General features: G+C 42.7%; 1 protein-coding gene across 4 annotated transcripts in view; it reads left to right on the top strand.

The window, feature by feature from the left end:
* Positions 1 to 15,707, top strand: part of LOC137561267 (tetratricopeptide repeat protein 24-like) — a 178,474-nt gene that overhangs the window by 23,109 nt on the left and 139,658 nt on the right. For all 4 annotated transcript variants that reach the window (XM_068272525.1, XM_068272527.1, XM_068272528.1 and 1 more), the window contains exons 4-5: positions 7,689 to 7,817; positions 12,190 to 12,311. In XM_068272525.1, the coding sequence (XP_068128626.1) occupies positions 7,689 to 7,817; positions 12,190 to 12,311 (251 nt within the window). The remainder of the gene's footprint in view (positions 1 to 7,688; positions 7,818 to 12,189; positions 12,312 to 15,707) is intronic.

Genomic DNA, 15,707 nt, shown 5'->3' on the forward strand with positions numbered 1-15,707 from the left:
GAGAATGTAAGGCAGGCTTTCTCAACCAGGGTTCCCTGGAACCCCAGGGTTCCTTGAGGACTCTGCAGGGGTTCCTTGGCATTTTACCCCATCGTGGGGGAAGTATAATAGAGCACACTATAATAGGTGGTACTGTAACAAGAAGCACTAAATTGGGGGGTCAGGAGACAGTATAATGAGTGGCAGTGTAATAGGAGATAGTGAAATTAGCAGCCTAACCTATTTAAAGACCATGCCTCCTGAAAAATAAATGTAGGGGTTCCTCAAGACCAAAAAATTGTTTGCAAGGGTTCCTTGAAATCCAAAAGTTATTTACAGGGTTCCTCCATGGTAGAAAGGTTGAGAAAGGCTGATGTAAGGGATGGTCAGCCTCTCACACAAGCTGCCCTCCTGGAGTTTAGGGACTGTCAAAAACTTTTCAACCTATGAAATACCTTATGTAGCTGTCTACATGCAGTCTTTACAATAGGGAAAGAGCTGAGTTTTTCCCACAGACCCTGCAGGCAAGCCTCTGTATATTTAGCAGCTTGTCTGCTTCAGCGATTTCAGGGAATTTTTTTTAAAGGTACAGGAGTCTCAGGGGGGTGTTCCATACATCCAGAACCCCCGTCTGGATACGCCAGTGAGTAGAATGGGAGGTGGTGGGAAGGGTGGGAACCTATATGTGGGTGGGGGAATATTGAGACTCATAAGTGGGGGTGGTGGTGGAGGTGGTTGATTGGGGCCCATCGGCTGCGCAGCGGGGGCGGGACGTGGCTTGCGTTCCTTCTCCCAGTGCTCAGCATACGCTAGACGGTCCCTGTTCAGTTTTTTAAGTTTTGACTCTATGGTGTCAAGTTCGAAGCGTTTAACTCTAGAGGTGAGATTTGACATAAGAGGGTGATATTGATCACTATTTTTATGGTTAAGTAGGAATTCCCTACATTCATTTATAATGGGCTGTAATTCACTGATTAAGGTTTTTCTTTTAGCTACGATCCTCTCCATCTTACCAGCAGTGCAGACTTCAAGGTAAATGTACCAATCTGCACTGAAGGTAAGATCCTTAGGGAAGGCCGTGAGAGTTTTTATTCGTATCCCATCGGGTGAGAACTTTTCATCAATGTATGTCTGCTGCATAGCAATGTCTGCTAGGTGGAAGAACTCATCTTGGAGTGCAGATTCCAGTTTCTGGAAGATGAGTTTGAGGTCGACAAATGGGGCTGGAGGGGTACTGTCGACTAGGCTGGTGTCTGGTTCGGTGGGAATAGCCGGAGTTCGTTTAAACTGGGCCAGCAGATCATCTCGGTGGAACGGATCTGTCCTCGATTAAATTCATGATCAGGCTGCTATCAGCGTGTATGTTCGCTTGTTCTGTAGTAGAACCGGCCAAGCAAGGATTGCAGGGAGATAAAGTGTAGAGAAACCGAGAGCCCAATATAGTGTAGTATGTTAAGCATAAATGAAGTAAAGGTTAGCGTGAGCAAATTTTACTCACAAACATGGGTTACCACAAAGGCAACCACTGTATAGGTAGGTGAGGAGATTAGACCTGTCCTCACTCAGGGATAAGAAGTCACTCTCTGTAGATGCGAAAGGGGGTAGATCACCCCTCCACCAGGGATGGACACGATATAGCAGTAGGAGAACAGAGGCACCAGCAGGATAAAAGCGGATAAAAACTTTAAAATTTGCTGGGAGGAAGTGGTGGACTTACCTCCATAAAGCCGACACGAAAGACTGTCTGAATAGCAGCAATCACATTTATTAAATAGTACCCAAAAAAGTGCAACGCGTTTCACAGGTCTAGCCCGCTTCATCAGGCAATAAACATGGGGACAAAACTGTAGACAAGAGACAGTACATTATGCTATAGTAAATTCTGCAGTTACAAATTTGCATATCAATATATTGCATATCATAAAGCATACCATATGAAAAATTGCTTCATGGAGATGGCATAAAAGAGTTGGGTGTACAAGTAAACAATAGGGGGTAAGGGCTATGGTGCTCGTGATGGTAATGGTGTAATCCCTCTGTCAAATATACTAATTATATTTATCATTATATCATCATATTTATTTAAATCTTGAAAAACACCTTTGCATATTCTTTTTTACTTAATTTATTCTTTTGCCCATTTACAGCATCTAAACATCCCTAAGTAGATTCTGGCCCTGGCTGGGATTTGAACCCTGGTCTCCCATGTCAAAGGCAGTGCCCTTAACCACCGCCTCTACCGCTAGGGCGAATGCGATCCAAACAGACAGACAGATGGAACAACCAGTAGCAACCGCTGCTCTGGCTACACTCCCAGACAGAGTACAGAAGGAACCACCGCCTCTACCGCTAGGGCGAATGCGATCCCAACAGACAGAACAATTTCTTGTCGACCGCCGCTGGCGACAAGACAATCGCAACAGATAGACAGTACAAAGCAATACAGGTATCAAACAACCTGACTATGCTAACAGTAATGCTAGGGCACTCCCAAGGAACTACTCTAAGATAGCAATATTAGCAAACAGTAAGCAAAGGGCTGAGAGTGAGACTCCAGGTAAGTTAGCAAGAACAAACCATCATGACCAGCAAGGAATTCTGGGAGGAAATGGTATTTATACTGCAAGCCATCAGAGGAAGCAGCTAAGCAATTTGCATGACAAGTGGATGCAAATTCCTCACCAGAACAGCAACTCTGCAGCTTGCAGAGTGGCGACAGGTCTATTTTCCAGGGACCTGCAGCACTCAAACCTAACAAATGGTCAAAAAGCTGTCTGCCTGTGCCTATGGGTGGGTGCTGGCAATTACTTTCTACAGTAATCGTCAGCACCCAGCATCTTATTGTATTTATCTCTTTATATTGTATTTATTATTTAAGCACCTTTTTAGCTAGTGTACTATTTATTTATTTGGGAATCAATTTTCATTTATATTTTTCGCTAAACCAATCATTATTTTTACTTATAAGTTCCTATCTAATTATTGTTACGTATTTATTACTGTCAACTGCCACTTTTTCCTGGGCATATAAATATTATTATATATTATTATCTATTGTAATTGCACAGCCCTCATCTACCTTAGAAGGTATCTATATGGGGGGATTTTATTACTTTTAAAAGGGGTATTAAACTCTGACATAACATTCAATAAAAATGTGCTTTCCTACTTTTCATTACCCATATAGCTATTATATTTTTGGTACACAAGTAATATTGTCTGTTTACATATTTCAAGTTACCAAGCTACAGTTTTTCTGCTCTGAAAGCTACAATTGCCTTTTATTGCCTTGTATTGCATAGCTGCTGTACTTGTATATTAAAGTCTATCTAGAGTTCACTTCTCAGCTCTCACTGCTTCTACTATGTGTGTAGCTCAGTTTCAGCATTGCTGGTAATGTTTACTATTTGTAGCTGCCAAAAAATGTAAACAAAAGATTATGTAAATGCCTCTTCGTCTTCAGCAACTTGCTTTCCACTGAAGAGGAAAGTGCTGTGTTTAACTGTTTTGAATGCTGTTCTGCTACCATTTTTGGGTAATAAGTTTTATGTTGTAAATAATACTTCTGAGCAAAGAAGAAATGCAGAGCTTCATACAACTTTAACATTCTTACCTTTTTTGTGTGTAAATGTAATCCATTGTTCATGAATTTCTTGTGATCAGTAGCTTTTCTTTGTTTGTTAATTCACTCATTGTCCCTATGTTTCATGGTTCATTTTGGTTCTTATATTTTTCCTTCCTTGCAATCTATACTGATGTTGTCTAAGTTCATGGGGATGGAGGGATGAATATTTGCTCTGCCTAGATGGTTGGAGAATCAGACTTTCCTCCAAAACAAAGTGTCCAAGGGTATGACCCAACTTCCTACTCAACCTCAGAAGAGTGCCCTGGTTCCCAGCACTGCCATAGTGGTTTCCAGCTTCCTGGGTCCATGCAATGCATTCTAGCTTTCCTATACCCCCCTCCCCCATAGTGATCCTAGTCTTCTCGTGCACCTAATATTGTGCCCCAGCTTTGCAGTACTTGCATAGTGTCCCCGGATTCATATATCCAACATTGTTGTCCTTTTGCTCCAGTTTGCTTTGCATTGTTCATGTTAAATCCCTTTCGATGTGACTACATGGCAATGTGGGACTTGTAGTTCACAAGATGTAGGTGGGATGTTCAATTGTAAGGCCTCCACCTGCTAATTGAGAGGGTTGCACACCCACCTAGGGGGGCGATGTATATTACAGGTTGTTGCTAATCTCCTAATCTTCCCACCTCGTGCAGTCTCACCCCACAAGGACATGTATGTCACTGTCAACAGTACAATCATCCGCCCAACCATACAAGCCCACTGCCTGGGCTATTTATGCAACATCTCCAAGATCCGGCCCTTCCTGACCCCAGACACAGCCAAACTCCTTGTCTATGCAATCATCATCTCCCGCCTGGACTACTGAAACACCCTCTATCAAGCCTTCCTCTGAACCGCATCGCCCCCTACAATCCATCATGAACGCAGCAGCCAGACTAATATACTCATCCCCTACTCCATCTCCATGACTCCCTTATGCAAATCCCTTCACTGGCTTCCAATATGCTTCAGAAACAGTTTCAAAATTCTATGTTTGGCCTACAAATCTATACACGAGTCCTGCCCGACCTACATCTCGACCTGGTCAGCAGATACACACCTGCCCGCCCAATTGGCTCCTCCAACAACCTCTTCCTAACTACCCCACGCATCTCACACTCCCATGCTCGACTGCAGGACTTCACTAGAGCTACCCCTATCCTGTGGAAATCTCTCTCACTGCCCATCATGCTTGCTCCCTCTTTCAACACCTTCAAACAAGCCCTCAAAACTCACCTCTTCAAGGAGGCCTCCCCCACCTAAACACTGCCCTAACTCTCTCTGCCGAGAACCTCTCGATACATCCTCCCCCTCTTTTCGTGTCGCCACCCCCTCACTCTAGATTGTAAGCCTTTGGTAGGGCCCTCCCTCCTTGTGTATCATACTTGATTGTACATGTACACTCTACCCAGAGTAATGTGAACTTGTACTACTGGGACTACTACTCCAGTGTATGATCTGGCATTGTTTTACTACCTGTATTGTGTTGTGTAGCTTATTGCTTATTACCTTTATTGTGTTATTGTATCTTATTGCTCACTACCTGTATTGTGTCGTCGGTCATCCCTGTTATCATTGTCTGTAATCTTATGCATTGTACAGCGCTGCATAATATGTTAGCACTATATAAATCCAATAAATAATAATAATGTTGCTTAGGGAAGCTTATTGGATTTTGAGGTTAGAAACCCGCCCACCAGATGGTTTGAATGCTAGGTGGGATTTGAATCTAATTTATTGACCATGCTCTTTTATCTCTATCCGCATTCCCTTTACTATTTATATAATAAATATTGTTTTAATGCTGGTGGATTATTACCTTTTGTACTTATATTTGATATGTCTCTTTAAGATTGCTCAAGCTCTCGGAGAGACACACCTGTGGTGGGTGTGTCTCAATGTATAAAAGTGGGAGCAGATGTCTGTATTGTTGGGTTATGAGTAAGAACATTGCCTTTTTACTCTGTCTTGTTGTCACTCAATAAAATTGTTTGCATTTCACCTGTTGGAGAGTGCGGATACTACTTTCAAGCTTACATTTTGCTGTTTCTTGAGTCTGGCACCTCATGACGGGGTGAGAGTGCAGCAGTTTCTTTCTTTTATTTTACCTCCACCTGATAAGGTGAATCTAGACAGGCAATAAAAGTTTGAAGACTGTATGGATCGCTGCTGAGCTTCAGGAAAGCCAAGTTACATAATGGACTTTTCATTCAGAGAATTCACTTCTAGATGTAATAATAATCATTTACAATACTCAATATGGTTGCTGTTAGAATTTGCCCTGATCAAAAATAAATGATATCTGCAAGCTTGGATTTGCTATTGCTACTAATGAAGGGGGGTTAGGAGGTTGCCTTAAATTCAGTACGTGAGCTCAGGATGGATTACATCTTCAGATTAATTATACTTTCAGCAAACATAGTGGCTCACCAATGTCATCAGTTAAAGGGGGTGCGATGCTGTTTTAAAAAAACATTCTGAGTTATCAAGCTAGTTGCAACAAAATGTTCTAAGATAGAACAAATGGAATTAATATGAATGATATGGATGAATGACATATGTGAGAGAAAATTTGTGAGAGAATTAAATGTACTTAAAGGACCACTATCGCGAAAAAAAAAGTAGGCATTTAAAATCTGACAGAACCGACAGGTTTTGGGACTATCCATCTCCTCATAGGGTATTTCAAGGGTTTGCTTTGTTTTCAACAGCATTTCCTGAACAGCAGTTTAACTGGCAAAATAGCAAGATACAAGCGAGCCTCCCTAATCACTTGCACACTATTATGTCAGTTAGATTAAACCCACTCTTATCAAACGAACGATAGTCTGTACACACGCCCGATTTAGCGGGCGAATGACGGAACGACGGGACGTTCAAACGACCCGTCGTTCGCGGAAATCCGACGTGTGTATGGGCCTTTAGCAATTGTTGTTCAGGAAATGCTGTTGAAAACAAAGAAAGCCCTGAGAATCCCCCTTAAAAAGATAGACTGGCCCAAAGCCTGTCATCTGTCACATTTTAACTGCCTACTTTTTTCGCGATAGTGGTCCTTTAAATGTTTGCATTCATTAGCTAAGATTAGGCATCTGTGTGGTCCGAAACATGTCAGCAGATTCAATAATATAATTTATTAAAGGATGCAGCTTTCAGGCATTGTCCAAGTCATGTTCGTCTGGTTCACCTGGATGTTCTCATAGTAGTATACACTATCAAACTATGTATTATGTTTTCATTGGCTTGGATTTCCATGGACTGTGTGTGTATTTCTGTACATATACACAGATAGGTAAAATGATCCCCTTAATATCAATAGTGATGAATCCTCATTGAACATCTTATAGCTGGGATTCATTATCCTTTTGTGAATTTAAGTCTACACTAAGAATACTACTGTGATTAGAGACTGGTGCCTTTTTTGCCATTTTGTGACTTGATCTAATGGCTTTCTGGACATACTGGGCAATTTATATTCATTAGTCTTTTGCCCATATAATTGTAATAGAATTGAGTAAGTGTTGCTGCTTTAATATAACCTATAGCAGTGTGTGGAATATTGGTTAATATTCTGCTGGGCCCCTGGTTCATCTCTGGTCCAGGACACTATCTGCATGGAAATTGTATGTTTCCCCAAGTTTGTGTGAGCACTCTTATGGTGGCCATACATGGTACAATTTTTTCATCCAATCTTACCATTTCTATGTAGTATGATGATGGCCATACATGGTACAATTTTTTTCATCCAATCTTACCATTTCTATGTAGTATAAGGGTAAATGAAGTGAATAAACTGAATGGATAATTTAGGCAGTTCCCTTATATTACATAGAAATGGTAAGATTGGATGAAAAAATTGTACCATGTATGACCACCATTAGACTATGAGAGTGACACTAGACTGACTATGTTAGGTATTAGTGTATGAGCTCCTCTGAACTCTGTAAAGTGTGTGCTATGGACAATATCAGCAATATATAAATTCACAATATTAATCCCAATTTATTTTATTTTCTATATCTCTGCTTTTTGAAATCCAGTCTGTTTTTATCCACTGGCCCTTTCACAGTATTAATCTTTTGATGTATTGCAGGGTCTCTGGGAGAAAGGAACGCACAGGGACAGTGTCTGTGTAACTTGGCTTTTGCCTACAGTCAGCTCAAGAACTATGACTTAGCAGAATTCTATTACCTTCAGGCGCTTCAAGCATTTGTGGATGCAGGTAAAAATAAACTATTCTTTTCTCTGAGGGAGATTACTTTCAACATGCAGTAGTTTTCCTCCTGGAAAATGGATTTTCACTAGCTGCAAAAAAAGTTAAAAATACAGTCCAAGGACGATTATCTCAGTTTTTATAACAATATGAGAGATCTCATGTGCATGTTTATGAATGGAAACCATTGAATATACAGTATATATAAATATACAGTGGCGTAGGAGCTGTGGGCCCCGATGCAAGTTTTACATTGGGCCCCCCTAATTACTCTATACATAATAATTGATACGGCGCACCAAAACCTGCCAATGGCAACTACAGTGTCAGAGGTGCAAGAAGGGGATGGGGAACAGTTTGTTAATGATAACTACTATTCCAAATATCTATAGAAGTGATTATTATGAGCACAGGACCAATAGAGAGCTAATACTGCCATTGAGGGAGGGCCCCTCTGGCCCAAGGGCCCTGATGCGGTTGCAACCTCTGGAACCCCTATTGCTACGCCCCTGTATATATATATATATATATATATATATATATATATATATATATATATATATATATAACTTGACTGCAATTACTCTGCTTTTCAGAGGCTATTATCCTAGAGGAACACAATGTTTCTGTTCATGAAATGTTATATGTATTGTTCATTGAATCAGACTTCCTAAATCAGGTAAATATCAATTCCACACCTTTGGAAAACATTTTTGCAGAAATGCAGAAAATTCCTACAGGTTTACAAAAGTCTTTTCCCCTGCCTTGGTCGGTTTACATTTTTAACCCTGACCAGAATTCATACATTACAAAAAGTTATTAACCCGGCGCTAGCTTTTACTAGTTATGGCCCTTTAGATGAGTAGCTCGCCCACGGCTCTGCTCCCTCTGCTGGGTGGTGCCAGAGATCTAGTAGTGTAAATACAAGGGGACAAGGGAGCACTCCAATGGTGCATTAACTCTTTATTGTAAACAAACACGCATAAAAAATTGCACTTACAGTGTATGTGCAAGTGATGCACATGTAAGAGGCCACCAGCGAGTCCCTTCCTCCTCCTGAGCCTGGCCAGGGCTAACAGGGTCCGTGCGTGATCTTTAGCAAGTGAAGAGGGGGACAACCACTGGCTCAGACGCCTCACGGCAAGCCGTCTGACGTCACAACGCGTTTCGGCGCTTAGCCACGCCTTCTTCGGGTCGAGACTAAAGATCACGCACGGACCCTGTTAGCCCTGGCCAGGCCCAGGAGGCGGAAGGGACTCGCTGGTGGCCCCTTACATGTGCATTACTTGCACATACACTGTAAGTTCAATTTTTTTATGCGTGTTTGTTTACAATAAAGAATTCACGCACCATTGGAGCGCTCTCTTGTCCCCTTGTTTTTACAGAATTCATACATAACTGTACTTAAGACAAATATAAGTTATGGATCAGTGCACAATACAGATATTGGCTAACTACATCTGAATTGATCTAGTTATTATATATTAATTAAAATGAACCCAATAAAATATAATTTATTATGTCTTTTTAGGCATGTCCGATACTTGATAGCGGTTACGGCTGAATTGTCCAATATACCCCTATAGCACCATATTGCACAGCCATGGGAGTTGACAGGTATAATCCACACTAGTTGATCGTCTCTGCCTCTCCTCATAAAACATAGTATTTTGTTCAAAGACACCTTAGTGGCTTAAAGAGAGGTAAAAAAAAATCTCCAAACTCCCCTGGCGAATATCAAAGTATATATCCCTGGAAGGCAATCCCAGCTTTTTTTCTTGGTACACTGCATGACAATTACTTAAAGTGGGCAGGCAGAGATATAACTGTGCTGGGTCATATTTTTAACTTAGAAACCAATACTTGGCTAACCTTTAAAGAAGTCATGCAGAAATGTGGGCAGAGAAAAAATGGCAAATGTGTGATGAATTGAAAAAAGACAGAGCGCTGGCGTACTTCCCATAGCTTTGAACCCCCTAGTCGCACTTACTGTGGCTGGGGCCAGGTGACTGCACTCATGTCTCAGTACTCTTCAGCCCAGTCAGTGTTCAAATTGGCTGCATAGCATCTCTCAGCTTCCTCCACACCCATTATCCAATCACAATAGACCTGAGTGGAAGGGTTGGAAACTGGGAGATGGCAAGCATTGCAAATAAATGCTGGCTGGGCTGAAGAGTATCAGGACATGGCAGTGCAGTCATCCTATCTCAGCCACAGAGACAGCTAGCTGGAGAGTACGGAACAGTAGAACTGGTATTTTTACTGGAGTGCTGCGTATTAGTAAGGGGCTGTCATGAGGTGCTGTTTGTCACTGGAGTCTGTCATGGGATGCTGTCAATTACTGGGTTCTGTCATGGGTGGTCTGGTCTTACATTGGAACATGCTGCCTAATTATGTTATACCACAGTCAATAGGCACCCTAGTGAGGGTATCCGTGTGCTAAGCTGATATGGCGTGTCCATGTGACCTTATTGAAACTGTATATAAATGCCATTGTGGTTGTTATCTCTTTTGAGTGAGCCTATACAGCTTGAGGAAGGAGTTTTTCTCCGAAACAGCGTCTGTCGCTGTTCCTGGGCTTTATCTTTATGCAATAAAGAGCTTAAATACATCTACGTGATGCTGCTGATCTCTTCTATTTATGCCTAATTATGTTATTTCAGAAAAATGCCAGCTTAATTTTTTGCCTAGTTGTTATTTGGGTGATAATGCTGCTGCCTAATTGTTATTAAGATGACTTGTATACACTGACTTGATTTGTCACTGTATGACTGATCTTTCACCACACCTTTTACTGGCCATGACACACTTTAAATTGGACATGCCCACATCAAGTTGCTGCCTTGTCATCCCCTGGGGTGCAATTTCAGTGCTTGCCCTAGGTACTAATATCCCCAGATACAGTATGTTATTGCGGACTCCTGAGGCTTGCCATTGTTCTGTGAAATGAATGAAGCCTAACCTGATAGGTCTTTAAATGACAGCAAAGCTTTTGCCATTGGCAAGTAAACGAAATCTATTAATATCACAAGTGTCACATGCAATTGTCTTCGTGTACCGCACAGTTTCAGAGAAAACTAAAACAAAGACTTTGAAATAAAGCTTTCTAGGTCTAACGCAATTTTTATTCAGTAACAGTCAGCAGGCTGAGCAATACTCAACAGATACAACTTCATACCGCCTCAGATCAATAGTAAATGATTGTGGATCTCCCTTCGGAATGTGTAGAGTAAGACATCCACAGTACAGACTGCAAAGCAGAGCAGCATGAGCCATCTTTCAGCCCAGCTGTTCAAATGCATCCTGCAATGGCTTGCGGCATATTCACTGTATTCCCCCCCATTTCTGATCTTACTATTGTAGCTGGACAGCAGGCATCCTAACTTTGAAAGACAATCAGTATTTTCTCATATACTTTCCTAGAGTGCAGGGCAGCATGGAAATTCAATATTAATATAGTGAATACTTACTTTTGATTAATTTCTGATTCTCTTACACCATGACTAAATACATAAGACTGGAATCTGAATTCTGTGCATCTAATACTATGTACAGCATCCTTATGCTAAGACAATGGTTTAAGAAAACAATAATAATCTTTTACAGGCTGCAATAACATGTATCAGATTGGAAAAGGGAGATGTAAATAAAACAATCTCTTTTTAACTAATAAAAAGTATGTGAGCACACACAGCTGACAAATAAAAGTATGTAGGGCCAGTTTAAGGGGTCCAGGGGCAAAGTGAAGTGGGGACCCCCCTAACCCCCCATTGGTCATTACCCCACTGCTCCCTGAGGCCCCCTCAGTGTAGCAGCATCTATCACTCACTGGCTGTCCTGGTAGGCGGCGGCTGCACCGTCCATGCACTCTTCATCCACGCTGTCTGCCTCTTCTCTGTCCGGTACGGTGCGTGTCATGTGTAAACATTCGCCAGATACAGAAGAGGCAGACACCGTGGCTAAGAGTGCAGGGAGGGTGCATCTGCCACCCGCCGGAACAGCGAGTCGGTGATTAATGCTACTATATTTGAATGGGGGCCCGGGAGCAATGGGGGGAGACAACTTGGCGGGGTCCAGTGGTGCTGGGGTTGATGGCAGAGCAAATGACATTGATTAAATGCTTTTGAAAATAAAGAAAACCCTTAGAATCCCCCATGAGTGATGGACTAGCCCAAAACCTGCCAGTTCTGTCGGATTTCTACTACTTACTGTAAGTGACAGCAACATTAGAGAAAAGTCATTTATGGCTCATTTTACTCTGAAACTTACATACATCTTATCTGTGTATGTTTACATTTTAATATTTTCGTGACAGTGGTCTTTTAAACTAAGGACAATACTACTACTGCTGCTTTCAAAAAAATTATGTGTGTATTGACAGATGATCCTATGAGGCAGTGTCATGTCTGTGAAGGCCTGGGTGCAACATATTTTTGCCTGGGCAATCTGGATCAGGCCATCAGCTACTACAAGAAAGCCCTGACCATGTCTGGACAGTCAAAGGTATGCTGCTATGTTGTTTTTGTTTTATGATACAAGAAGATCATGCAAATACTACAGATGAAATTCCTTTTTTATTCTTTTGTATGATTACTTTACAACATGTGCGTGAAAAAAGGGGGTGCAGAAAAAAGGGCGCGGCTGGATAACAAATTGCCACAGGTGGATAGCGAAATCTCAGTAACGATAAATATTGTTATTGAAATGAGTTAATGATAAATATCGTTTTAAAACAGACGGGAAATCAAAACGAAAAGACATTTACTTTAAACAACCGTTACATAATTCAAGGATACAGCTTAACTTAACCCTACTCTCACACAGAACCCTCCCCTGGTGGTGTCTAAACATAACCCCCCCCCCTCCCCCCGTGGTGCCTAACCCTAACCACCCCCCTGGTGGGGCCAAACCCTAACCACAATCCCCAGTGGTGCCTAACCCTAACCCCCCCCCCCGGTGGTACCTACCCCTAACCCCCCTGGTGGTGCCTAACCCTAACCACCCCCCTGGTGGGGCCAAACCCTAACCACAATCCCCAGTGGTGCCTAACCCTAACCCCCCCCCCCCCCGGTGGTACCTACCCCTAACTCCCCCTGGTGGTGCCTAACCCTAACCACCGCCCTGGTGGGGCCAAACCCTAACCACAATCCCCAGTGGTGCCTAACCCTAACCCCCTCGGTGGTACCTAACCCTAACCCCCCCCCGGTGGTACCTACCCCTAACCCCCCCTGGTGGTGCCTAACCCTAAACCCCCCCCCCCACCGGTGGTGCCTAACCCTAACCCCCCCGGTGGTGTCTAGCCCTAACCACCCCCTGGTGGTGCCTAACACTAACCCCCCTGGTGGTGCCTAACCATAACCCCCTCGGTGGTACCTAACCCTAACCCCCCCGGTGGTACCTACCCCTAACCCCCCCCCCTGGTGGTGCCTAACCCTAACCCCCCCCCCCCCCATGGTGCCTAACCTTAACCCCCCGGTGGTGTCTAACCCTAACCACCCCCTGGTGGTGCCTAACACTAACCCCCCTGGAGGTGCCTAACCCCCCCGGTGGTGTCTAACCCTAACAAGCCCCCTTGTGCTGCCTAACCCTAACCACCCCCCGGTGGTACCTGACCTTAACCACCCACCTGCACAAACACCCTTACACACATAGAAACGATAATATTTTTGATAAAGTAAAATCTGTACATACAAATGAAATAAACTGACAAAAACTATAATGTTGCAAGTTTCTAAAACAATAACATATTTCAAATATGTTCTAATGTTGAAAACAATATTTATACCGTACCCTTTTCTCTGCTTTGGACACTGTGTTAGTGCTAAATGCATTAGAGTCTATGGCAGCGCCCAAACCGTCCATTAGCCGCCAGCGCCCTTTTTTGCTGCTACACTTTACAGTAGAATCTCATTATAGTAAACTCTGATATAGTAAAACTCTGGATATAGTAAACTCAATCCTCAGGACCCAGCAAATGCGTCTGTATAAATATACAATGGAAGACCAATTCTGATATAGTACACTTCTGATATAGTAAACTACTTTTCCTGGTCCCTTGGAATTTACTATAAAGGGATTCTACTGTACAAGCGTATCACATCACATTGGAGCAGTTACAGTTTTGTGTATGATTTTACTACCAGTGCACACATGTAGCAGTAGACATTCATGAGCACTCAGTTTACATAGATGATTGTGGCCTTTCCGCTTTATGTACTTTGCAATATAACACTAAAGTTTGTCTATGTCACATTTACATATGTTTAACTTTGTCACTGTTCATTTTTGCTCCAGCATTGTGCAATGGCTATGCAACTCTAATTTTGCTGACACTTTCTTCTTATGAGTATTTCCACAAATCTTCCATGAGGGCTCTTAGTTTTAATTTTGTTTTGATTAGATATAGTTACTGTAAGAGGATATGCCTAAACTCCTGTTGTGATACCACTGGGACTAGGACATAACTGTAGTAGATGTAGAGGGCCCAGCAACGTGGGAGGCCAGCAATGGCTGCACAGTGACTTTGCTGACAACAACAGCATCTAGATAATACATCTAAATATTATAACTGTAAGGTACGTATAGTATAAAAACCTTGGAAGGATTATTAGGAAAATAGTTTGTGTTCTGTACTGTAGCATTTATTACTATTTTTAAATTATTATCTAGTATCTATGTATCTCTGACATTTTCTGCAGTGCTTTACAGAGTACATAGTCTTGTCACCAACTGTCTTTCAGATGAGCTCATAATTCTAATCCATACCACAGTCATATAGAGATAAGCCGAATGGTTCGCCGGCGAACGGTTGCAGGCGAACTTCGGTGGTTGGCGAACTTTTGCGGAAGTTCAATTCACCCCATAATGCACTATGAGGGTCAACTTTAACCTGCATCACAGTCAGCAGGCACATTGTATCCATTCAGGCTACACTAAGCCCTGAAGCCCCCCCCCCCCCCCCTTATATAAGGCAGGCTTGCCGGCCATTACACTCACTCGTGTGCCTGCTAGAGACAGACTAGGGAGAGCTGCTGCAGACTTGTTCTCCTAGGGAAAGATTAGTTAGGCTCTTGGCTTGCTCCTGGCTGATTGTTATTGCTAAAATAGCACCCCTCAACAGCTCTTTTGAGAGATAATGTTTTCCTGACGTGTTTTTTTTTGCGTGTGTTGCTCACTGACATTATACAGCCCTATCTGTTGCAGCTGGACCTTGGTAATTGTTGTTACTGTGCCAGCCAGGCCCTGCCTAACTATCTATACTGGGGCACCTACCTATGCCTACCTAACTACTGGGGCACCTACTTACCTATACGGGGACACCTACCTACCTACCTATACTAGGGGACCTACCTATGCCTACCTACCTATACTGGGTCTCCTACCTATGCCTAGCTAACTACTGAGGCACCTACCTACCTACCTATACTGGGACTCCTACCTATGCCTACCTACCTATACTGGGACTCCTACCTATGCCTACCTACATACAAGAAGATAATAAGGTCGTTGCTTCATTGTGGACAGACCAAATTTGATCAGCTGGACAGTCACTGTTGTTCTATCATTGAGCTACCACAGCCCGGCGACCATATGGGCTGGAAAACTGCCACGGCCTGCACTCTGGCCATGTTGCGCATCAGTCCAGCACGGCCGTCACTACGCAAACAGCTGTTTGTGGTGCGTTACACAGTAAGTTTGGTGCGTCAGTGTGAAGCAGAACTCTAATTACACTCCCTGATTGATGTATACACATGCAAGATGTTTTAAAGCACTTTACGCCTGCAATTTAGCATTCAATGTTATTTCTGCCCTTAAAACACTGCTTTGCGTCACATCCAGATTTTTCCCTGGGACTTTGGGCATGTATCCCACTCCGCCATGCCCCCCTCCAGGTGTTAG

The sequence above is a fragment of the Hyperolius riggenbachi genome, chromosome 3, assembly GCF_040937935.1.
Source record: "Hyperolius riggenbachi isolate aHypRig1 chromosome 3, aHypRig1.pri, whole genome shotgun sequence".
NCBI lineage: Eukaryota > Metazoa > Chordata > Amphibia > Anura > Hyperoliidae > Hyperolius > Hyperolius riggenbachi.